At 32.6% G+C, this 25,405-nt stretch overlaps 1 protein-coding gene across 2 annotated transcripts; it reads right to left on the bottom strand.

Moving 5' to 3' along the window:
- Nucleotides 1-3,332: 3,332 nt before the first annotated feature.
- Nucleotides 3,333-24,804, bottom strand: LOC143080807 (tetraspanin-3-like). Of its 2 annotated transcripts, none has more exons than XM_076256862.1 (8): nt 24,665-24,804; nt 17,459-17,537; nt 15,004-15,255; nt 14,098-14,172; nt 12,813-12,917; nt 11,760-11,939; nt 5,103-5,186; nt 3,333-4,047 (listed from the first exon to the last, which is right to left on the bottom strand). In XM_076256862.1, exons 2-8 carry the CDS (start codon nt 17,516-17,518, stop codon nt 3,775-3,777), a joined length of 1,029 nt encoding a protein of 342 aa, XP_076112977.1. In that variant the 5' UTR covers nt 17,519-17,537; nt 24,665-24,804; the 3' UTR covers nt 3,333-3,774. The 2 variants fall into 2 exon arrangements, with proteins under 2 accessions (XP_076112977.1, XP_076112978.1); XM_076256863.1 differs by lacking the exon at nt 24,665-24,804 and adding an exon at nt 19,618-19,715.
- Between the last annotated feature and the right edge of the window lie 601 nt (nt 24,805-25,405).

Genomic DNA, 25,405 nt, shown 5'->3' with positions numbered 1-25,405 from the left:
TGGCCCTGCTAAAAAAGGCGCCTTGTCGGAATCCAACAAGACCAAAATATGGCCCTGTTAGCGTTGATTCGCGACCGTGATATATAGTAACCAGCGAAACGCCCGACGTTGGTTGGTTAGGCCTCACATCACTAACCCAATAAATCTGGCCTTCTTTATATACTAGTAGTTCGGAGTCAAACGTGCGAGTGCGTACCCACGACTGTGTCTAGCCCCAAACAGTTCACGATTGTCGTACGACTGTCGCACGACCGACTTGCGACAAACCCACGACAGTACAATTACAATTTTTTTTCAGTCTTGTACCCATCGTGGAATCAGCGTGGACATGTCGTAGCTGATGTGATCACTCGATTTGTTTTTGGCATTTTGCACGACAGTGCCACAACTATTTAATAGATCTTCCACGACAAAAAAATCGTACGATCTGTTGTGACCGGGGCTTTACAACTTTTAAAAGGGTTTGGTGAAAGATCATAGTTCAGTATGCAGATCGACTCTTGAGATTTAAATTGTGTCTTAGAAAATCCAGTACGAGTGACTCGCAGGAAGATTTTGAAAGTTAGGGGTATTATTATTTCAATTTCTGAGGTGAAATATATCTGATGAAAACCCGGCTGACTGCAAGCAACGGTTTTTGGGTAATATTTTGGATAAGTAAAACTACAGGGGGAGACATAATAGTGTTTATCATCGGGCTTACAGTACACATATGTCGACATGAGTCCATCCGAACTGTCGAAGAAGTGTCGAGCGATATGAGCTTACAGGCAGAATTATAGAATTTGTTCCAAGAGTCAGATAAGGATTTAGAAAAGGGGGACTTCCAAACTAAGCAAAGTTAGGATTGGGACATATAAAAAGTATATTTACTTTGGCAAACTTTTATACATTTCAGATAACATGGTTTGATATTTCTTTAAATCTAAAAAAAAATGTTGATCGCCATCAATAGCTCAAGGAGAGTTACTTTTGTAATATTCTTGACTCACCAGTTTACACACTGTTATGATACACATATATATACAGCTTCAATACATTTGATAAAATCAATACTTTGTTTACGTCAAATTTTAAAGTTATAAAAAAGAAATCAGTTGAACATTTTTTTATCTGAAACATGTATATACTAGAACACGCTAAAATAAAATTGTCTTTTATTTTCATCGCTTTTCTCAAGGAAAGACAAGAAATTTGTCATTTAAAAGAGCAAAGAAATTTTTTCATATAAAAACGAAATCGGAGTAACCAGATGTTTTATCAACACTTAAACTGGTGAAATTGACTTAATAAACTAGGCAATATAGGAAAGGTATTGCGCCGCCGGTTACCATATCTATATAAATAGGGTGCACACATTAATCCACCATTCTGCCTCTGAAGAAGGTCCTTTTTGGACCGAAACCGGTCAGGCTATGAAACATCACCAGGCGCTGTTAATTATGTGCATTGACATATATAATATATTTCAATTTTTTGACTAATGTAACCTTAAACCAAATCCATGGCTTTTAGGACTAAACGCGAAAATATTTGTCGGCTCGAAATCGGAATATTGTGTCCTGTTAATAGAGTGACATGTCTTACCGTGGACAACTTGCTTCACTTGTTTAGGTCCATATTACATTTACATGTTCTGATATAAATATGCTTTTAATATTTGCCACTGGACGCAAAATAACAACCAATCTATGCAACATGGTATATTCTGCTGCATTGAGTCATAAAGTCTAAGTCGGTGAAAATATTCATACAATAAAGCATTATTTGGTATCAAAGAAAAAAAAAGGCCAGCCAACTTTGCATTAATGCCATTTTTTTTGCCATTTGGGTTGTCTTTCCTTTACTATAAACTATGTATATAGTATAACACCAACGCAAATGCTGTGAATCTCAAACTGCCAATTTTGACGGAATCTTTAACTAAGACTCAGGTATCTATCTCCTGCTATATCATAAACAGTTGTACATAAGAAAATCTAGTAGTATACTGATTGGTTTAATTGTTTTGTTTTGAGGGATGTTTTTGATGATTTCATACGAAGTAAAAGTACATCATTTAATTTGTGTTTTTATTTACAGTTCCCTTCATTTAATTGAAGAAAAAACAAAACAATACAATGACTTCTGCTTATTAACATTCACACTAACACAGAGACAAAATATGTAATAAAACAATGATACACCGGGTATCTAGATCAGAAATCCGCGGAAGGGTCAGAATCACGAGGGGCAATTTATCGAAACGGTTGTAACGGTGGGTATAGGTATAAACTATGGGTGTGATTCCAAAGAATCAAAATTCCTCTTTTAGATTCGGATCGAAATTGACAAACCAATTGGCCGTTTCAGAATCTAAAGAATCATGGGTAATTTCTTTGTTCGTATCCCAAAATGAAAATAACGTCACGTCATTGGTTGAATTTCCATTGATTATGACATTTTTAACCAATCACGACGTTTTGGTGTACACTTTTAAAAATATTAGCCAGGATGCATTAGATTCTGAAACGGCGAATTGTTACAAAATGTTCGGTATTCGGATCCCTCTGCGTTTTATGATCGAGATACTCCGATGTGATAATACAGTTTGAAAGGATAAGGAAAAACAGTCATATTCCTCTTTTCACTGTCCATGTCAGCTACAACGCAATCGTATGATATTTTTTACAACTATCAAAGTTCCGATACTCTTTATTGTTGTAAATATATAAGTCTGAAATTCATACATGTACTTTCTTAATTCAAGTATTCACAGAAAAGCTGAGCTTTATTTTTTATATAATAATCAAATCAATTTACCAAAGAGAATAGGGAGAAAAGTACATGATTTTTAAACCACATCTATTTTTTTTTCATATTACTATTCACTGGCTAATAATAGTTTTTGGCAAATCTATGTTAATTTAGCAAAAATATTTCTGAAATAAGCTTAATTTTTCTTTTAAACTGGAAAAAAACTTCTCTTTTGACATGACTTTAATGATGCAACAGACAAATTATGTCAACCATCCTTGGAAAACATTCCCTGTTATGGAAGCTCTTCGATTTGAATGATAAAGTTTGTGATTATTATACATCACCCAGTTAATTTACAAGGCCAAAATAACCCCCAAAAAAATATCTTCTCGTATAACATACGGTTTAAAAAAAATGATTTACAAAATTCATAGCATAATCACTACAAAAGATGTTGATAGAAACAAAACAAAAAAGTTTAATTGCTTTCATAAAAACTCTTTCCATTCAAAGTACATTAGCAAAACGTATGCAATCTGTTTGTTAACAAATCCAAAGGGAACATTGATGCCTTCAAAGGTGATATTCCGGCATTCAACTTTTTGCGGTAATATAATCTATTAAGCTATTAAACAAGTTCATGAATAGTCTTTCAATTTCTTTTGTAGAGGAATAAATGATTTTAATATGTATATAATCACATGAACTATATATCACAGTGCTAGAGATTTCTTTCAAACATTGCTTCAATAGCGAAATTGGAAGAACAGTTTTCATTATGGATGATACAAATGGATTTTAATGATTTAAAACAGTACGGTGTTTTTGTGTAAACGAATACATATCAACTATTTCCTAAACTGCGCCAAACATTTGTCCTGGTTTATTATCATTATGGCCATTGGACTTGGATTTCACAGTACTGAAAATGTTATACTTGGTAAATTGCAAGACAAAGTTTACAGATCTGTTGCACTTTTACTGTAAGTAGTTTTGCAATAGACCTTGACAAGTAATAGACATAATTTCCAAACTCTAATAATGTTTATCTCGGCGTCGACTCGGAACATCATTTTGGTACCCTCGATTGTCTCTTTGTCCTCTTTTATCATATGAACCTCTATCCTCATATCCATTATATGGTTGTCTGTTATGATGTGGTCCCCTGTATCCCTGATTCTCGTATGCTCTAATGGCATCATAAGACCGATCGTCCATCACTGGTTTACCGTAGCTATCGTTTTCATAGTCTTCTTTGTTACTTCTCTCTTTAGAACAAGCCACACAGGCAAATATAACAAGTATTATCTATAAATAGAATATGCAAACAACTACGTTACTATTCAAATACTCTCACAAAACATGACTATACTAGAAAGAATGGAATAAATGAACCTTCGAATTCAAATACTAACAACTTTATTGACAAGTCTATTTACCTTTATGTTCAAAGGATCGAACCAAATATTACATTTAAATATTGAGGAGTAAAATGTTGACCAATTGCATGGACAATAGCTATGGAAACACTGATTTATATATATTTTAAAAAATTCTGGATCTTTTGTTCAAAAAGTATACCAACAATTCCTTGTCTAATCATGCACACCCACTCATTTTTATTCAAACTGTCTAAATTCCTACTCGTTTATAAGAGTTATATAGTTTTTTCGTGTTGGCCAAACGATATGTCACAGTTGTCTTGTCAAGAATATGAGTTGTTATCCATTCATTTGATGTGTTTGGGCTTTTGATTTTGCCATTTGATTAGGAACTTTCGTTTTTGAATTTTCATCGGAGATCGGTAATTTTGCGATTTTACATTTGTTCATGATTATACATGTAAGCTTACCTCAATGGCTAGTACTCCAGCACTGGTACGTATAAGTGGCTCCATGTTGTCATGTAACCAGTCATTAGCTTACCTCAATGACTAGTACTCCAGCACTGGTACCTATTAGGGGTTCCATGTTGTCATGTAACCAGTCATTAGCTTACCTCAATGGCTAGTACTCCAGCACTGGTACCTATTAGTGGCTCCATGTTGTCATGTAACCAGTCATTAGCTTACCTCAATGGCTAGTACTCCAGCACTGGTACCTATTAGTGGCTCCATGTTGTCATGTAACCAGTCATTAGCTTACCTCAATGGCTAGTACTCCAGCACTGGTACCTATAAGGGGTTCTATGTTGTCATGCAATCAGTCATTAGTTTACCTCAATGGCTAGTACTCCAGCACTGGTACCTATTAGTGGCTCCATGTTGACATGTAACCAGTCATTAGCTTACCTCAATGGCTAGTACTCCAGCACTGGTACCTATTAGTGGCTCCATGTTGTCATGTAACCAGTCATTAGCTTACCTCAATGGCTAGTACTCCAGCACTGGTACCTATTAGTGGTTCCATGTTGTCATGTAACCAGTCTTTGATAGCATCATAACAGCCCTGCGACATATAAATATATCAAGTAATTTTAGTAATATGATATAGTTTTACTTCGCAAAAATGTAAAAAAAATATAGAAAACTAAACCAATGTCATCGATTAGACAAACCTAACAGTTTCAAATGGGTAACTAAACATTAAAGACTAATATTGATAATAGAAGTCAGAATTGCGTGTGTGAATTTTTTTACATCAACATTTTATAATTGCGATTGTTTTAACTCTATTTAGTTGGCACATAATTGTATGGAAGCGCATATGGTACACCCCTTGTTAAGTTATTTTGTTGCTACAAAGTCGGAATTATTAGTTATGTTGTGTGTTATAAGCTGGAATCTAATCAACATGTGGAGTCAACATGTCGGAATGATGAATAAATAATTGCATTAAAATGTCGACTTACTAATATAAATGTAATGACATAGTAATAAGAAGTCGACATGATGAGTTCAACTTGTTCATTGATAAGTCGACAACTTTTTTTTTTAAGATGAGGTAAAACCACGTGACTACTTTGGAAAAACATAGGTCTATTTTTAAATCGATTTCCATATTTCATTTTGTTTAATGTGCTTCGGTTGTGTGAGTTATTTTGTATGAAAAGGCAGTCAAATATCAGACAAAAAGTACTAAAAAAATAACAATAGGTCGGACAAAAGGGGGATATACCCCACTATTTAGTCAGGCCGTTTATTTTCCTAAGTTCTCAAATGGAATCAGTATAATGATGAATTCGTGAAGAATTCAACGGAACCTTCTGTTGTATGAGATTGCCGCTGTCAGTGCACAACTGTAATGTTGACTGTAAAAAGGCAATTTTTCTGTAACATACAAGATTTAAAAAAAAAGTGGTTATTTCTGTAGATGCTTTATTTTGATCTATTAAATCAAAGCATCTACAAAAAAACATCTTTTTTAATCTTGTATGATCTAAAATATTAACTCCTATGACAATTCATGGAGATTTACAAAACAGTTTTACTTACTGCAAAAAAATATTGTCCTGTTCCCTAGTATCTATGTAGAATCGCAGTAAATTATATCGAAGGAAGAGAACGAGGAGGGATCCGCTAGCTAACAACAAATAAGGAGATCAGCAAAACCTTTACCGTATAGTAAGCTATGAAAGAATCCGAAATGACATGTAAAACTACATCGGCGGGAAACCTAACAATCTAAATGACGAAGACGCCGACGCCACTACTCAATAAAGTTGTGAGATGTGATGTTACAACTAACTACCAGAGTTTAGATAAAGAGGATGTCAGCAATCACAGGAAGTCGTACGGCCTTTAACAAATCGTATAGTCAGCTATAAAAGACCACCACGTGGAAATGTGAAACAATTCAAACGAAAAATGTATCGGCCTTATTTATAACAAAACAATTTACAAAAAACAAATATGAAACACATGAACCAACGGCAACCATTGAACTACAGGCTCTTGACTTTTGACAGACATATGAAGAATGTGGCGGAGTTAAACATGTATGTGAGCGCTCATTCCTAACCCAAACCTGGGACCGCCGTGTCACAGCACAACAAAAACCATAAAAAATAAGCTGTAGCTGGATAACTCAATAGATCGGTATTACTGGCCAATATAAATTCAGCAAAATCTGTCGATGATCTCAAAGAGTGAGCTGATCCTGCTCAAAGTGAGTCACCTGTCGTGTTATTCGTGAATTTACAAACCCAGTTATTTGGTTGAATGCGGTAGGTCATACTTGAGAAAAAGCGGAAGGAATTATGGATACGACAATTGGAACATATATTATCCGTTGTTTCCCTGTAATTGAGTGTGAGATGATTAAAAGTGTTCCATTTGTTGACAATAAAGTACTAGTCATTTGATTTGTGTCGAGTCTGCGACATAAATGTCCAGGAAGTGAGACAAAGCAAATCTTTATTCAGTCGTCGGTATTAATGGCGTCGGCGTTGGCGTCTTTTAGATTGTTATGTTTCTCCTTTTTTTTTGTTCACATTTATCATTTCGGGATCTTACATAGCTAACTATGCGTTATGGGGTTTTGCTCATTGTTAAAGACCATATAGTGACATATAGCTGCATACTTCTCAGTGATTTGGTATGTTTTGGAGAGATGTCTTATTGGCTATCATACCACATCTTCTTTTTTTCATATAAGTATAAAGAAAGAAGACGTGGTATAATTGCTAATGAGACAACTCTCCATAAGAGACCAAATGACACAGAAATTTACGATTATAGGTTACCGTACGGCCTTCAACAATGAGCAAAGCCTATACTGGCTAGTCCACTGTAAAAGACCCCGAAATGATAAATGTAAAACAATTCAAACGAGAAAACTGACGAACTTATTAATGAACAAAAAGTGAACGAAAAACAGATATGTAAATAAACTCATCATAGATACCAGGACTAAATTTAACACATCAACAAACGACAACCACTAAATAACAGGCTCCTGACAGTTGGCAGGCACATACATTTAGAATGTGGCGGGGTTAAACATGTTAGCGGGATCCTAACCCTCTCCTTACCTTGGACAGTGGTGTAACATTACAACATAAGAATGAACTATAGAAATCAATTGAAAAAGGCTTAACGCATCAGATAGATACAAATAGAAATAATACACAGAGTGGACATGGCCGGGAACTTGTATATCCCAACAAAAAAGACACGAAGCACAATTCTGAGAGTTTTGTTTTGCAGCAAATAAAACTTGTTTGTCCTGATGAATTTGTAAATCTCCATTTATGTTATAAACCGTGTATCGTTGTTTATGAGTTATCTTTTAGATCAAGATAAAGCATCTACAGATTTTGAAATCTTGAAATTTTTAGAGTCAACAGCAATCTCAGGCAAAGAGAGAGGGTTCCTGGGAATCTCACGAATTTAGTATAGTACTGAATCCATTTGAGAACTTAGGAAAATAAACGGCCTGACTAAATGGTGGGGGTATATCCCCTAATGTACGAAATATTGTTATTTTTTTGTACTTTTTTCTGATATTTGACTGCCGTTCCCCCTTTTCATACAAAATAACTCACACAACCGAAGCATATTAAACAAACGAAATATGGAAATCAATTTATAAATAGACCTATGTTTTTCCAAAATAGTCACGTGCTTATACCTTATCTTCAAATAAACAAGTTGTCGACTTAATCAATTAACAAGTTGAATTCATCATGTCGACTTCTTATTACTATGTCATTACATTTATATTAGTAAGTCGACATTTTAATGCAATTATTTCTTCATCATGCCGACAAGTTGACTCCACATGTTGATTAGATTCCAGCTTATAACACACAACATAACTAATAATTCCGACTTATTAGCAACAAAATAACTTTACAAGGGGTGTACCATATGCGCTTCCATATAATTGATTTCATATTTTCGCCATTTTTCTTGACAATTTTAGGACTTGATTTCAATAAATCTCTCTTTGCTTTTCTTCTGTGAAAGTTTTCGACAATAACTTGTATTTGTATTTGTAATAACCTGAAGTAGACACTAATTACTCTTTTAATCAAGTGTTATTTCTATTAAATGCATTTGTTAATCTTTAAAAATGAGCTCATACATATTACTTTTGTTGGTATGTGACATTACATTTAGATGTGACATTACATTTAGATGTGACATTACATTTAGCATGTTTATTTGGAGTATGTTGTTCGGATTTACCAAAACTAAAAATTTAAGGACTGAAATAGTAATATGCATAAACAAAGGAACATATAATGATATCATTTATTATTATTTTTTATTCTGTTGAAATGTTTTTCATTTGATTTTATTGATTTAGCCAATATTTAAGGTAAAATCAACAATTAGATAAATGTTCCGATTGTCTAATATTATCCGTATCTGAATTATTTCAATTTAAGTTGACATACTAAGATAGGAAGATACTTAGCAGAGAAGAATACGACGAGTTGTCGATTAGATAAAACCAAACACTAGATAACCTGAAAATAACAAAGATAAGTGTACGGTAACAAAATGGTGTCCAGGACTATTTTAAAAAAAAAATACTCATGTCTGAAATTTTCCTTCACTTTCATGACATCAGTTTTTGTTGAAGGGTTAACATTTTGTTATCAGTATACTTTCTTATTTATAACTACCCTGTCCAATTGACTAGTTATCTGAAGAAAAAAATCGTAAGGGTACCGCGGAACCCAGTGTCTCGCCTACTTTTGCTGTTAATCGCTGGCTCAACAAAAATGAGGGAAAAATCAATATAAAATATTCTTCTAGATACTATCTTTTGACTTTAAGAAGCTTCTGTTCAAGTTTGGTAAAAATCCAGGATAGTTTATAATAACGTGTTATATTATTCTTTTATTTGTCTTTATTAATATTACTTTTACTGTTAAGTATGTTTTTTGAGATATCCTTTTGACGTAGCTCTGTGCTTATGTATCCCCCTATGTATCTTGTCATACTTTGAATGACAAAATTATTATATTTATTAATATTACTTTTACTGTTAAGTCTGTTTTTTTGTGATATACATTTGACGTGACTCTGTACTTATGTATCCCGTCATACTTTGAACAACACTATTATTTTATTTATCATTATTACTTTTACTGTTAAGTCAGTTTTTGTTATATCTATTTTACGTGACTGTATCCCGTCATACTTTGAACGACAAAATTATTTCATGTCTACCTGTGCGCATTTCAAACGCGCAATTTTACACCAGTACTTAAAACCCTCCGTCTTTGATGGGTGCATTTTACATAGATAAATAAAATCGTATAATATAAGCAAATTGAGGATGTTAAATTTGATGTATGCCTTTTGTGCTTCTTCGTTATATCTGAGACTACTATAACACAGTAGGCTCAGGTTACATTTGTTGTTTTTATAGTGATTAAGATGATAACACAATGTTGACTGCTGTACCCGTAAGGCTATTTTGACATTTTTACCTATTGTGTCTGTTTGTTTTGTCCACGCATCGGTGACAATATAATGGAATTTGATGCGACTGTCATACAAGTGAGAGGTTTAGCTAGCTATAAATCCAGGTTCAATCCACCATTTTCTACATTTAAGAATTGAATGCTTCTTTTTGTAACTTCATTGGGGTGTAAAAGCGTTGACCGAAGTACATTTTATATGAAGCGCGGTAGCGCTTCATTCTAAAAATGTGCGCACGGTCAACGCTTTTACAACCATATGAAGTTACAAAAAGAAGCATTCAATTCTTATAATTACATTTTTTAGCTATGATCATGAAAACACGAATTTTATAAATTTTCGTATTTAATTTACCTGTGCACTTTATTGTGGGACCACGTGTTATCATGAATGAAAAGTTTTATTGAGTAATGCAATTGCTTAAGGAATGACACGTGATGTGCAGTTAGCCAATCAGAATAAAGTATTATAATGAAACATACATCTAATGTAATTATTAAAAAATGCCTGTAACAAGTCAGGAATATGACAGTTGTTATCCATTCGTTTCATGTGTTTTAACTTTTGATTTTGCCATTTGATTGGAGACTTTCCTTTTTGAACTTTCCTTGGAGTTCAGTATTTTTGTGATTTTACTTTTTATGAATCTAATAAATGTTTTAAAAATTCAACTGCAGACTGTATGTAAATGTTAACTTGAAGAAAAACTAAGTTCATTTATAAGTAAAATATAGTTACACAGGTACAAGATTTTAACAAAATTTCCTTCTTGATACTAGCTTTTGATCATAAACAAGTTTCTGTCAAAGTTTGGTACAAATCCAAAATAGTATAAGAAAGTTATTAAAATTTAAAAAACTTTAACCACACAGTAAATATGTTGTTTTCTGGCAGAAAATGTAAGTCCATTTAAAAGTGAAATATGGAAAAAAAAAGGATTTATTTTTTTACAAAATTTACTTCTGGATACTATCTTCTGTCCAAGTTTGGTACAAATCCAGGATAGTTTAAGAAAGTTATTAAAATTTGAAAAAACTTTAACCACAGAGTGAATGTTATATTTTCTGGCAAAAAAACTAAGTCCATTTATAAGTAAAATACGGAAAAAATGGAATTTTATTTTTACAAAATTTACTTCTGGATACTATCTAATGATCATACACAAGCTTCTGTCCAGGTTTGGTAGAAATCCAGTATAGTGTAAAATTTCAAAAACGTTAACCACAGAGTGAATATTTGTAGAAGCCGCCGACGGAATGTAGAATCGTTATGTCTCGCTTTTTCGACTAAAGTCGAAGGCTCGACAAAAAACGGGAGACGACGCACATGGTGCAACTGACAAGTCGATTAAGTGAACAGAAAATACCGTGGTCAACAGAAAAAAAAAAACGAAAATACTATGATCAACAGAATTTATCATGGTAAAATGAAAAACAGAAAATAGCATAGTCAAAGGAAAAACAGAAAATAGCATGGCAAAATAAATAACCATGGTCAAAAGATAAACAGAATATACCATGGCCAGAGGAAAAACATATCTATACTTGGTATGCTATAAACATAAAAGTATACACACCGTATCCATGTAAAACTTAAGATAAATACTCACCGTATCCATGTAAAACTTAAGATAAATACTCACCGTATCCATATAAGAATTATTTGTGTTTGGGTGCTGCCAACAGTCCGTATTATTTACATCTTTACAACACACTGCCGGTATAGACTTGGTTTTAGTAATTCCATCAGAGCTGTGAAACTCCTTATCCCAATGTGTCGAGACATTAAAATCTCCATAGCCTTCCACACCACAACAGTCGTACTAGAATTAGAAGAAATAAAAGGTGAGTACTTTGTCTCCTTGGGTGATCTGCGCTGTAAACCTTAATGCTATTAGCCTGTATTTTACCTATATGTGAGTTAAAGATACTTTTTAGTTCTAAACCTTAAGATAAAATAATTAAGAAGTTATAGAAGTTGAGTGATACACATTTTTTACTTCTTCAAAATGCGTCTAATTTACCTCTAAAAATCTTTCTTAGTTTGACATAGATGGGCGTCTTCAAACTAGTATCTATTTGTTTCACATTGTCAACTTTCCGTTTCTCAGAAGTAGTATAATTATTGACCCATTGCACGTCGTTCACATTTGACAAACAACACGCTGGCATTTTAACTTTATGTGGACTCCATTGCACGTCGAATGTTGTCCACACATAATCATCCCAACAGGATTATGAGGAAGCACGGTTTTGAACTCGAGGTATTACGGTCACGATCGTGCACGAACATGTAAATTGAACAATGTGCATGTGTCTTAACTAACGAGATTTTTTTTTTTGCTTTTTTATATATCTTAAAACACTAGAATGGTTACTAGTATATATAATACAAAGTATTATTCCCATTCGTGACATTTTTACTGTATCTTGATTCGGGCGGGTGACACGCGCATAACAAGAGATGCTTACCTTATCGATGTTCCGAGTCTTGCTCGGTTTGATTTTGATGCTAATCCGACAGTCCAAATATAATTGAAAATTTGTGAAATCTGTAATCTTCTGATGTCTTTTATCAGAAATTTACTTTAAGTTAAAAATTATGGAGAACTTTTTTTTTTTAATGATACTTATCATGACATTACAATCATACCGATGAAAAATATAAATTTTAACAATACAAATTTTACACAAACCTGTGTCATGATGAAATTAAGTCCTAAAGTAACAGCATCTGTACCATCAGTACCATTGTAATCTTTTAATGTCTTTTTGAAAGGCTTCTTCAACCATTCGTCAAACTACAAACAAATGTTGGATTAATTTGAGTGGCTGATACAAATAAGCAGAATTAGTAACCAAGATTTTTGACAAACGATATCATTATATATCATATTAGATAAAAGAAATTTTATGTCTTGATTTTTTAGACGTTATTTTTACATAAGTATTTGAGACGATTTAACCTTTTAAGCATATTTATCTGATATTAGAAAGCAAAATAGCAGCCGAGTAATGCCTTTCCCAATTGATCTTTTATCAATCTTTTTTTGAAAGAACTGTTTTTATTCTGCTTTCAGCTATACTGCCACCCCTTGATGTGCCTGTCCCGAATTCAGGAACCTTGTCAGTGGTTGTCTTATGTAATTTCTTACACTGTTTGTTCTTTGAAGAATTTTGTTTGTTGGTGGCAGTTCTGTGTGTGTTTCTATTAACAATTTAGTTTGTTCAAAACGTTTCACAATAGGAATGATTTAGGGCTTGACATGTTCATAGACATGTGCCAATTGTCGCCCTTTGTATGAATATTTGTTATGTTTGTCGTTAGATTGCTATCTGCTTGACGTAAACTTAACAAACATCTCCATTTGTTCATGGTTATCTAAGTTTTTATCAAAAGCAAAATAACAAACATACTGCACTCGTCGGAGGAAAATTCAAAACAGAGAGTCGTTATTAAATCAAAAGGCAAAATCAAATGATAAATCACATCAAATGAATGGATAAAAACTGTCATATTCCTGACTTGGTACAGGTATTTTTTTAAACATGTAGAAAAGGGTGATGTAAACCTGGTTGTTTTAGCTAGCCAAACCTCTCGCGCGCGTCTATGATATAGTCGCAGAAAAATCCACTATATTGACAACGATATGTGAACAAAACAAACAGACATAATAGCTAAAAAAAATCTTAAAACGATACACTCTGGTCATTGATGAAGGGGATACAAATAGCTGAAAAAAACACCAAATAAGAGTTTTAAATAAATACAAACAATAACAAGAACTGTGTGTATTATTCTTTCAAAGGAAGCATTATGATAACGTGACACACATGCGTGATATATGCTAATGTTGATAAGCATAATGTTGTTGTCATGACATTGTACGATTGTAGTCGTCGGAATTTGTATAATGTTGGTCGTATTTTCTTTTCATGGGATTCGAGTTAAAACGCGTTGTTAATATATACATTGATTACCTTGTTTTGAGCAGCGAACAGGACAACCACAAATGCTACTTCAGCTAACACCAAAATGGACAAAATAACAACGTACTGAAAGATAAAACTTGTATAAATTATTATACAAACATGATAAAACTGCAGTTTTATATTCATTAACGTAATAAATTTAATTGTTTTTGGTATAACAACATAGTGCTCAGACTGTGGGATTACTAGTATATTTGGTTTTAGGAAAGTCAAATCAAATCAGACTTCGTATAATTTCACTGATTCAAATTAAAGTTTTTTGAATCGGACATTAGCAAAATGTTTGATTTGTTTTATTGAAACCATTTTTAATGTTTGGCAGATCAAATAATATAGGCTTTCTTACGTAAAACCAATTGCTGGCCTCTTCTCCGCATCGATTCTTTATTTAGTTGTGACTTCATACAAACGCTTATCGCGAATAATGAAGAAAAAGCTAGCATTATCATTTAACTTTCCTTTCTGCTATATAGATAATGTCCTCTCAATATATCAATTCAAAGTTTGGTGACATGTTATCAATTAGACTGAACTTGAAATAAAGAATAACTTTATATTTTGAAGTTGACAGAATGTCCGTTTGAGAACAGAAGAAATGAACTCGTTTTTCCTATAGTGAACTTTCAATTCTAATTAACAATATTCGAGCAAAATCTGCACATGCGATATTCCTAGACTAGCGTAGTTCTTTTCATTTCTGTACTGCTGTTTACAGGGAATGTACTAAATCAAGGCCTCTACAGTTAAAATGTAGTCATCTCTTCGAAAGTTGTAAGTGTCGGAAATATATGTTACCTTCCATCATTACGAATCAAAATCACAATCAAAGATATCAGAATGATTACTAGATCAAATGAATAAAATAAAAACGAAATGGCTAATTGTATACATTACCAATATAAGCATTGGTCTGACTGTGCAACATGCTCCTATACATCCTAAAATACCAATGATGAAGAAGAAAGCACCAATTACAATAAAGCTCAATGTCACATCCTCAAGCAGATCTGATATGTTAAATTCAAAATCATCATGAACATTTATAGCATTTCTAAAGTCTGTATACACATCCGATAGATACTGGTTCATTAGATCTGTCCCCCATCGTACTACGCTTCCAACAACCAACAAAGCTATTCCAATTAACTGTAAAATGAAAATATGAACATTGGTGTACACTTCACTTTCTGTTTTTTTTATAACACGATAGTTAACACGAGTTCATTACATTAGGTATAAGCGTAGATAAACACCACTTCTGACGTACTGTTAGTCTACAAACATGCCAGCAGTAAGCTGGTTGTTTTAAAATTGCAATATATTTACATCTATTTCTTAATTCATATCTTAATTATATATCATGATTAATATCAGAGTGATAAAGGGCCAAGTGAGCTTTTCTCATCACTTGGCCCTCGTCGTTCGTTGTCCGTCGTCGTTAACTTTTAAAACAATCTTCTCCTCTGATTGTGTCAGAAACTACTGGGCCAAATTGTACCAAACTTGGCCACAATCATTGTTGGGGTATCTAGTTTAAAAATGTTTCCGGTGCCCCGGCCAACGAACCGACATGGCCGCCATGGCTAAAAATAGAACATAGGGGTAAAATGTAGATTTTGGCTTATAACTCTGAAACCAAAGCATTTAGAGCAAATTTGACATGGGGGTTAAATTGTGTATCAATATAAAAAAGAAGATGTGGTATGATTGCCAATGAGACAACTGTCCACAAGAGACCAAAATGACACAGACATTAACAACTATAGGTCACCACACGGCCTTCAACAATGAGCAAAACCCATACCGCATAGTCAGCTATAAAAGGCCCCGATGTGACAATGTAAAACAATTCAAACGAGAAAAGTAAATTAACGGTCTTATTTATATAAAAGAATGAACGAATAACAAATATGTCACACATAAACAAACGACAACCACTGAATTACAGGCTCCTGACTTGGGACAGGCACATACATAAATAATGTGGCGGGGTTAAACATGTTAGCTGGATCCCAACCCTCCCCTAACCTTGGACAGTGGTATTACAGTACAACATTATAGATAAAGATAATTGTAAGTAGCAAGAATATTCAGTAAAGTAAGATATACAAACACATCACAATCACCAAAACATGATTTTGTCATAAATCAATATGTGTCCATTGTTTGATATGCACATAGACCAAGGTGAGCGACACAAGCTCTTAAGAGCCTCTAGTTTTTTTTCTCCTATATAACACAGTGTTCTTTTTTGTTACTTTCTAGAGGTGTGCCTGAGACGAAGGTTTTTGGTATACTCCTATACATGATATATATATATATATATATAATACATGAAGACTGTTGTCTCTTATTTGTGTTTGTGACTATGTATACTGTATTGTTTATTATATTTGTAAAAATGATAATAATATTGTAATGATATTATATCATGCTCCTTGTGAGCCCATTTTATGGAAATAAAGCATCTTCTTCTTCTTCTATAACATTTCTTCACAAGGGAAAAACCTTTAAGATGTAAATTGAGGCTGAATATATAAATTAAAACACAAGTGTGGATACGTGATAAAAATATCATTTTGGAACACTTTCAAGTTATGCAGAATCTAGAAATGAGACGTATACAATTTAGTGATTTGATTTTCAGAATGGTGTTTGGAAATGAATATCTTGGCCTGGTTAGAAATGAAGAAAGCGAATAACTGTGCCAAATCCACAATAAAAAAATATTTTTCTGCTGAAAAAACAGGAAATATTTGAGTACAAAAGTTGAAAATAAATACGTTCACCTAGCAACAGGTGGATATAAGTATTCCATATAAAAATAAAAAAAAACCCTCATGCCCCTCCTCCTGACTGAAAAACAAATGGTCATTTTTTAACAAAATCTTCTGAAGATATGTCACCAACATCATATTTTTAAATGGGCAAGCAAACCCTTCAAAAGTACCAAAACACAATCATTCATGCTTTTCTTGATAACTTCTGTATGCTTATACTCCAGTTAACCAAAACGGTTGTGCCTTTGTTTTTTTTGTTTCTTAAAGTTATAGAGCGTGATTGCGTGTAGGAAATTTGTCAAGACTTGAAACACTATATCCCTCCCTTTAAAAAATACAAACAGTAACCGAAGCATAGACAAGTAGGATGAAACGGTTAAAAGTTATGTGTGTCGATTCTCACACTTTCTATATTTTTTATATTTTTGCCGAAAGCATGTGGATGTTAAAGCATGCACGTATATATATAAACCACACCGCTGTAGATTAATGAATTATCTTACGACCAATTTTGATATAGATACACCTGTACTTTGGTAATGATAAATTTGATACATATTCATACTTACTGAAAACAATATGTTAATAAGTACAAGGATGACACGAGAACATGACTTACATGCACCCATGCTTTACAAGTTGTGTTTGCTGAAAAAAAAAACAACAAGAAAAGTATTATAAACAACTGGGTAAATAAACAAATAACGAGGATCTCAACGCTAGTCTGAGTTCGTCACAAAGTTCGATAGTAGAAGAATGACGTGAGAGTATTATTATAAGTGAGAGTTTTTATTTTTCAAGTATTCATCTAAAATCTATTTTTTGTAGGTTTTAGTTGTGTCTTCTTTTTTAACTATAAAAAAAGCTTGAAAGACGAGAGATACTTTCTTGTTTCAGGAATAACTTTTGACAAAAAGCAACATTCACAAAAAAGGGTCAACAGTCAGATTTTCAAAGTTTTTAAGTTGTCAAAATAGGAGTTATGATAAAGGATTTTGCATGAAACATTACTGTTAAAGCTGTTAACAGCACTAACATGTATAATGTAAGTTTATGGGATTTTCGATATGTTGCAAAAAGGAAGCAATTCAGGAATAAGTATCTTTTTTTCTCTCTCGGGTATTTAAACGAGAATTCTAAATAAGTAAATACGTATTTTAAACGGTAGTTATTGTTGTTTTATTGAAAAATTGAAATTATGACGAACTTTTTGTGTGTATATTTCCTCATCTTTATCTCATCATTCGTTCACTCTGAATTGTATTTTGTATAAAAAGGATTTTGAAGTTTTCAATTAAATCTTTTTGAATTAAGATTAGGGCTATTGATTTCACGTTATATTACAAAAGAATGTAAACAAACTACCTGTCGCTGTTATCAAACGAAAGATGTTATTGAAGTTAAAGAAGTTGGTATTGCAAGCTAGGACAAAAATTGCTACTTAAAAAAATTTTATTTCACAAAATTGGACATGACTTTGCACGAAAATGTGTAATATTTAAATTGAGAATGGAAATGGGGAATGTGTCTAAGAGACAACAACCCGACCAAAGGGCAGAAAACAGCCACACTTTCATTTCTTAAGCCGGTATTTTCGAAATCATAGCATTGAATATCAATGTTTACAATATGTTGGTTGCAGTTCAATTTTCGATAATAAAACGACGACCAGTCTATAAACATGTCTAGCATGATCTCCAAATAGAATGAAACATTTTGTATCGAGTAGATAGTGATCTCCTGCTGACCACGCTTCACCCGTTAGGTGATCAAAAGTCGTATCCAGTAGCAAATATCACAGCCATAGGAATATGAATGAGGATATCCGCGATAATTTCAGAGGGAAAACATGAGGAATGTCCGTTTAATTGACACTAATGAATCATCTTGGTTATCTTTAAGGACTTAACATACACTAATTATTTGATTTCTGATGAAAGAGAGATAGGAAGAGAGAGAAAAAGATAATTTTCCACTGTTTATTTTCATTCTGCATAATAAAATTCTAAAATCATGAGTATTGTTACTGTTTAGGTATATATCATGTATCTATTAAGTGACGAGAAGTACGAGATATTCACGACTATTTATATAGCTGATTCGTGAACAGTAATACAACTAAGACATTATTTAGCCTTATTTCAAAGGTTATAACTACAAGCCGAGCTAACGTATTAATGTTAATATACATGTGTTATCATAAAATGTAGTGATTTCAGTACTAATAAAATAATAAATAATCTTGTTCAAATATTGAAATATTTGTTTTACGTAACATACATGTATGAGTTTAATTGTTCATTGTTAATAGATATTATGAAAACTTTAAAAAAAAAAAAAAAAAAAAAAAAAAAAAAAAAAAATTACGAAGAGCACACCTCGAATATATTAATATCTTTTTTTATGTAAGAAAAGTTTTACAATAGCTTTCAGCAAGGTAATAGATTTATTGTTCCTGTATTATTTATTTGTCCATGTCATGTTCAATATTACATAATAGCGATAAATAATGTGGTAATTTTTCTTTGTTTTGGTCAAAGTTTGGACAAATATGACACATCTATGTAGATTTATATTAGATAACAAAGCAATAAAAATATTTAACATTTCAACAATCCTTAAGCAGTTATATCAATCTTCTTTAGGAAAAATAAAAGAAAACATGAAAAGATGAAGAGAAAAGAAATTCTGTAAATCCATGTTTTAAAAGCGAAATAATCATAAATACCTTGTTAGAATAGCGAGACAAAAAAATAATCCATGATATGTTTGTTATGTGCTGTTGAAATAAAAACAATTTAACATGGACGACGTAGATATTTTATCTTTAGTTGAGATAAAAGGAGAAGGAACGCCCAGGGGATACAACTGTGTATGATAATTCTCTTTTACCTTTTACAGGTAAAATTATGTAAATTACTCATGTAAAATTCTTATATTAAATTTTTTTGTTGTGAATGTACTAACATGAAACTAATTTGTCCACAGAACTATATCATTAAATACGAATTAGAGAATAAAATTACCACACGATTCTTAGTCAGTTCAAACAAAGACTGTTATCAACCCTAAAAAAAGAACGACGTATACCATATCAATCACATATTGATCTTTTTCGGTCTAAACGTAACTAGATTGTAAGTTTGTCCAAGGAAGTTTTTGAATCGTGTTGCTTAGAACGTACGGGCGAAAAAGCGGGGATGATGAAAATTGTTTCAAGTGAAGATCAAACTAGCAATTTCATCCGGAGACTATTTATACTTCTATTTATTTCCTGCTTACATTGAAATATAAATTTCTCGAACTATTTTCTACATCAGGGCCGTAACTACATTGAGGCAAAAGGCAAATGCTTCATGTTTTAAATTTAATAATAATAAAAAAAATTGTCTTCATATCAAAATGTTTTCACGGAAAGTGTCTTGCAAGAAGCAAGTTCTCTTCACTTTCTGATGTCGCCCCTGCATGTTTTTCGTAATCCATGTTTCTATTTTACTTTTGGTTTTCAAAGTTGATGGTCTATTTTGTACTTCTGTGTCCCAGGTTTGTCTTTTGGTCATTTATTGTCCTACTTAATGACTAGTCTGAGTGTTGATTATCATTTGTAAACGTGTCACAATCACTGTGTAATGTTGCATGTCCACCGATGTTCAAGCTTTATGCGAGAAAATATTTTAAGAATATACGATGCTACTGGACACAGAAAAAAAATGGTCGTTTCTGCTTGGAGAATTGCATAGACGGATCCAGGGGGGGGAGCCTGGGGGGGCCGCTCCCCCCTTTCGTGGGAAAAATTTGGTTGATTATATATGAAATCATTGAAGCATGACTGGAGCGGACACCCCCCCTTTTTTAGTTCAGTCAGCGGCCCCCCCTTAGGAAAAGTTCTGGATCCGCCACTGAATTGAACTTGATATTGAAATTGATATCAAAGAATACAAAACTGCCTTTTTTTGTATATTAAACCACAGGCTCTTGGGTATATGATATAGATTTTTTTTTTGATTTTTTGTTGTTGATTAAGATATTAAATTTTCAATGTATAGAAAAAAATACAAATGATCAATGGTCAAAGTTTTTATTCCTGTTCTTCATCTTGATAGTTGTTGGAGGGTTTTCAATAATGAAAGAATAATAAATACCATAAAACAAGGTAAATATGGTCCCAAGTGTCGACTTGAGCAGTACTAGTACAGTACTTAAAGTATATTACTGCACTGTCACGATATTTAAATCTAGTCATTAAAAATCACAAGTCAGCACAATACAAGACAAGATCCGGTATTAATGATTATGAGAATTACGATTGTTGCTTTATCCTACATATCGGTCTTTTAATGTTTTCCCTAAAACCTTAAAGTCTTAAATAACGATGAATCTATGTTTGTGCTTTGAGACAAGAATATTGTCGAAAAAATAGCTAAACATTATTTGCGTTTCTATGTAAGAAAGAGTCCGAGAAATGCTCAGAATGCACGATTTTGCGTTATTTTTCTCAAGAGCTTCTGGGGGCCTTGAGCGGCCCCAAGACCCCTCGCCAAAAAATTTTCGCCTCGCTACGCTCGCCGATTATATATTATCTCACCATTAAAAGAGGCTAGTTACGGCCCTGTACATTGTATATTGTTCGGGAGTCAAATCTATTTAGGCCATATAAGACATAGCAATTCAACAATAACATATAACTAGATGTTTCAAAGTGACACGAATGGCCCGCGTCTCAAAAAGTTGAAAAATCTGCAATTTCAATAACACATGTGGACACAAACATGATGGTAGTCTCACCTATCAAAAATCAGCTCAAGATCTGGAGGCGTATAGAAGAATGTCCATATAACTGTGATTTTCCACAATTTTCAAATTTGTAAACCCTTAATTTTGGCAAAAATTAGCGGAGCGGAACGAAACTTAAACTGATCTGTTACTCATCATGGTTAGCTCACTCACATATCAAAAATCAGCACAATATCTGAAAGCATTTAGAAAAAAACTCCATATAATGGTTTGTTGCAGAATAACGGAATGACGGAATTACGGAATTACGGACAAGGGTAAAACTATATGACGCCGACAACTTCATTGCGGGGCCATAAAAATGACGATACAGTATAAAACGCTTTTGATCTGAGGTTAAGCTTTCTGTTGTTAAAAACAATGATAACAAGTGCAAACCGCTATCCTAGCTATACATTTATGTCTTTTCACAATATATCCCTAAATGTTTTGATGAATATCGATATATCTTTTAAATTTCAATTATGGTTCAATACACTTATCATTTAATCGCTCACTTTTATTGAATGGTTGGTATCTAAATTAACTTCTAATTGACAGTGACATAACCGAAAAGGAGGGAGGGAAGTTTGGACTGTTCCTAAAAAACGCAGTACGTACAAACAGTTTGCCTTGCAACAGGCCACCTTCTGACCCCTCAGATATTTTATGCCAGTAAAATATAATGTGCATAGTGCACGGCACTTGACCTACACGAATAATTTTATTTAACGTCAATCGTAACGACGACGAGGTGTTTTAAACCGGCGACCCATGAGGGTTTTTCACTTCTCCGACTTATTTTTTTAACCACATCGATCAGACGTAGCTGCGGATTTATACAGCCAGCACATCCCAGGTGACAGACTCTCCAAATTAGTAAGGGTTTTATAGTCGAATAAATGAACATATTTCTGTACTCCCATGCCAAATCTTGGAACATAAGCCACTCTAAGTGAACATATATGTGAAAAAACTTAAATGTTATTATTTGGAATAAAGCTTTGGTTAATAAAATCAAAACTCAATGTTAATATTTAAAAAAAAATCAACTGGGAAAATCAAATATAGTGTGGGAACACAAATTTATTTATTATTTGCAAATAGCTTTGAACTAGTGTGTTCAGTAACTACGAGTACTCTTATTTCAGAGTTTTGTGTCTATTTTTTTTTATGTTAGTTTTTTTTTGACAGACTCACCACTATAAGTAATAGTTTTACTGCTACTTCATTGCCAATAAAAATAATTTTGACAAGCGTTTATGTTTTAATTTTGAAGAGATGCGAACATTTTTTCTCTTTCGATGCTCTTAATTTCGAATGTTTGTGAAACCGGCATTTCATTGTAATCAGAAATATATTCTCTACATTTTTAACATGATAGATATCATAAGTCTATTGTTTTACACTATTGTCCTCGTAGAGGGATTACGGCTTTATCTTATTTTTGGGCTTGATAAAGATTATCTAATTCTGCTATTGTTCAAATATCATATCTGCTGTTTTCTATTGTTAAAATATCATGTCTGCTGTTTTCTATTGTTTAAATATCATGTCTGCTATTTTCTATTGTTCAACTATCATATCTGATATCTGCTATTTGCTATTGTTCAAATATCATATCTGCTGTTTTCTATTGTTCAAATATCATGTCTGCTGTTTTCTATTGTTCAAATATCATGTCTGTTGTTTTCTATTGTTCAAATATCATATCTGATATCTGCTGTTTTCTATTGTTCAAATATCATGTCTGCTGTTTTCTATTGTTCAAATATCATGTCTGTTGTTTTCTATTGTTCAAATATCATATCTGATATCTGCTGTTTTCTATTGTTCAAATATCATGTCTACTGTTTTCTATTGTTCAAATATCATATCTGATATCTGCTGTTTTCTATTGTTCAAATATCATGTCTGGTGTTTTGTTTTGGTAAGTAACATAAGTAAAATTGGTATCGTTATTTTGTTTTAGTTGTTGATAGTTTTAAGCAACACTAGAATGTTCAATTTGTTATTCTGCATTGTTATTCTGTACATTTTTGTTTTTCCCATTTAACAAGGTTACATCTGCACTATTGTTATTAGTTTGCTGTATAGAATCCAGTATGAAGAATAGCAATTGATATAAGAGTAAAAGACGTCACAGTTTCCGTTTCAATCTTGACTGGATAAATATTTTGAGCTTGCTGTTACTTACAACGAACATTATCTTTATCCGATATTGTTATGCTTGTCTTATTCATGCTTGGGATCTTGTTTTTCAGCCATTCGATCATTATCAGTAACAAGAATTAAGTTCGAGTACAGATTTTATTGTGCGTTTTAAGTATACTATTTCTCAGTATATATACAGATCGAGATTAAAGACAGGGACAGGTTTAGATTTCACGAAACATGTCTGCAATATGCCTATGTGTCTGCAATAAATCAATTTTTTCATGAATGGTCTCTCGTGTTATATCTCAATGTGTTTTGGTCAATTTTATAGGGGTGTATGTATATTGTTGAAGGTGATTGAAAACTAGATGGTTTGGTTTTTGGAGTCGTTAGATTGCTATCTCAGAGACGTTTACCTTCGGTCCCTTTTCATCCATGTGTATACGAGTTATGACTGGTATTTCTCAAAGCCCCATAACTAGCATACTAAAAAACGTAAATAATTATGCGACTTGATTTCTGGTTTCTTTGATTGGTCGGGATCTTGGGTAACGTTCTCTGATAAAAGAAGGGGTCTCATACTGTTAACTCACCACTATTCACGAATGTTATATAGAAAGTGATTTCAATGAGATATACGGCATTATAAAAAGTAAATTGTTTTAGATTTTTATCCATTTTTAAATTGGAACATTGCGGTTCGTAGTTGTTTGAATATGTTATTGACATCTATTAATTCTATAGTCTTTGATTAATTTAGTTCAATTGTAGGCAGGTCATTCGACGAAAACCTGAGTGTATACTATTGAAAAACGTGTGTTGACTTCATAATTTGAATTACTTACTTTCAATGTAAAACTTTCTCCAATATAAGAACCTTCTGACAAGAATTAATTCTAAGAAGAACTGAATTGTTGTTCTTTCTTCCTTATTGCTTTGAGAATATACACACACACTTACAAGATCATATATCTTTCCTATCGACAGAAAAAATCGTTACTTCAATTTTACTGAAGTATACAACAATACAAATTCAAGATATACGGTGTAAGTTTATCTAATGTGTAACTTGTATAATACAATATAAGTCTGACATAAGCAGGTTATAAATTACAAGTTATAGCAAAGAAGTGGATAATTTTAAATCAACTTGATTTTTTTCCGTAGACAATTTTTAACAATAAAAAGCTGAAAAAAATTTCAAAGCTTAATTTTGTGATTCTGAAACTTTACAGATATTTTATAGGCACGATTTTTCTTAACTTTATGACCTTTATGATAAATAAAACAACATTTTTCATCATTTTTTATTTGTTTGTTCATTATCGATACTTCCTTGTCAATATGTATGGTACATACTAACTATTTGTTATCTACTATTGTTAACATAGTAAGTATAAACTTCCTGATCAACAGACATTTTTTTTTATCTGAATATATATAGTTTGTCATTTTATTCGTTGATTTCGCAAAATGAAACTGTTCAAATCTATAATTTTATCTAATGAACGGATGTCCTGCACATTATAGAACGGGATTTTATCAGATGTTTAAATAGTTGTGACAAACTTTCATGAATCTACAAT

Source organism: Mytilus galloprovincialis, chromosome 6 (assembly GCF_965363235.1).
Source record: "Mytilus galloprovincialis chromosome 6, xbMytGall1.hap1.1, whole genome shotgun sequence".
NCBI lineage: Eukaryota > Metazoa > Mollusca > Bivalvia > Mytilida > Mytilidae > Mytilus > Mytilus galloprovincialis.
The sequence above is the reverse complement of the archived record's forward strand: the minus strand, read 5'-3'. Positions and strand labels throughout refer to the sequence as shown.

What these genes read in the sequence shown, in the direction of transcription:
- LOC143080807 (XM_076256862.1), bottom strand. Translation starts at nt 17,518, where the DNA reads ATGGGTGCATGTAAGTCATGTTCTCGTGTCATCCTTGTACTTATTAAC. An exon ending in TTATTAACATATTGTTTTCA is followed by an intron (nt 15,256 to 17,458) that starts GTAAGTATGAAT and finishes TTCATTTTACAG; the next exon opens with TTAATTGGAATAGCTTTGTT. An exon ending in TTAATTTCATCATGACACAG is followed by an intron (nt 11,940 to 12,812) that starts GTTTGTGTAAAA and finishes TTCTAATTCTAG; the next exon opens with TACGACTGTTGTGGTGTGGA.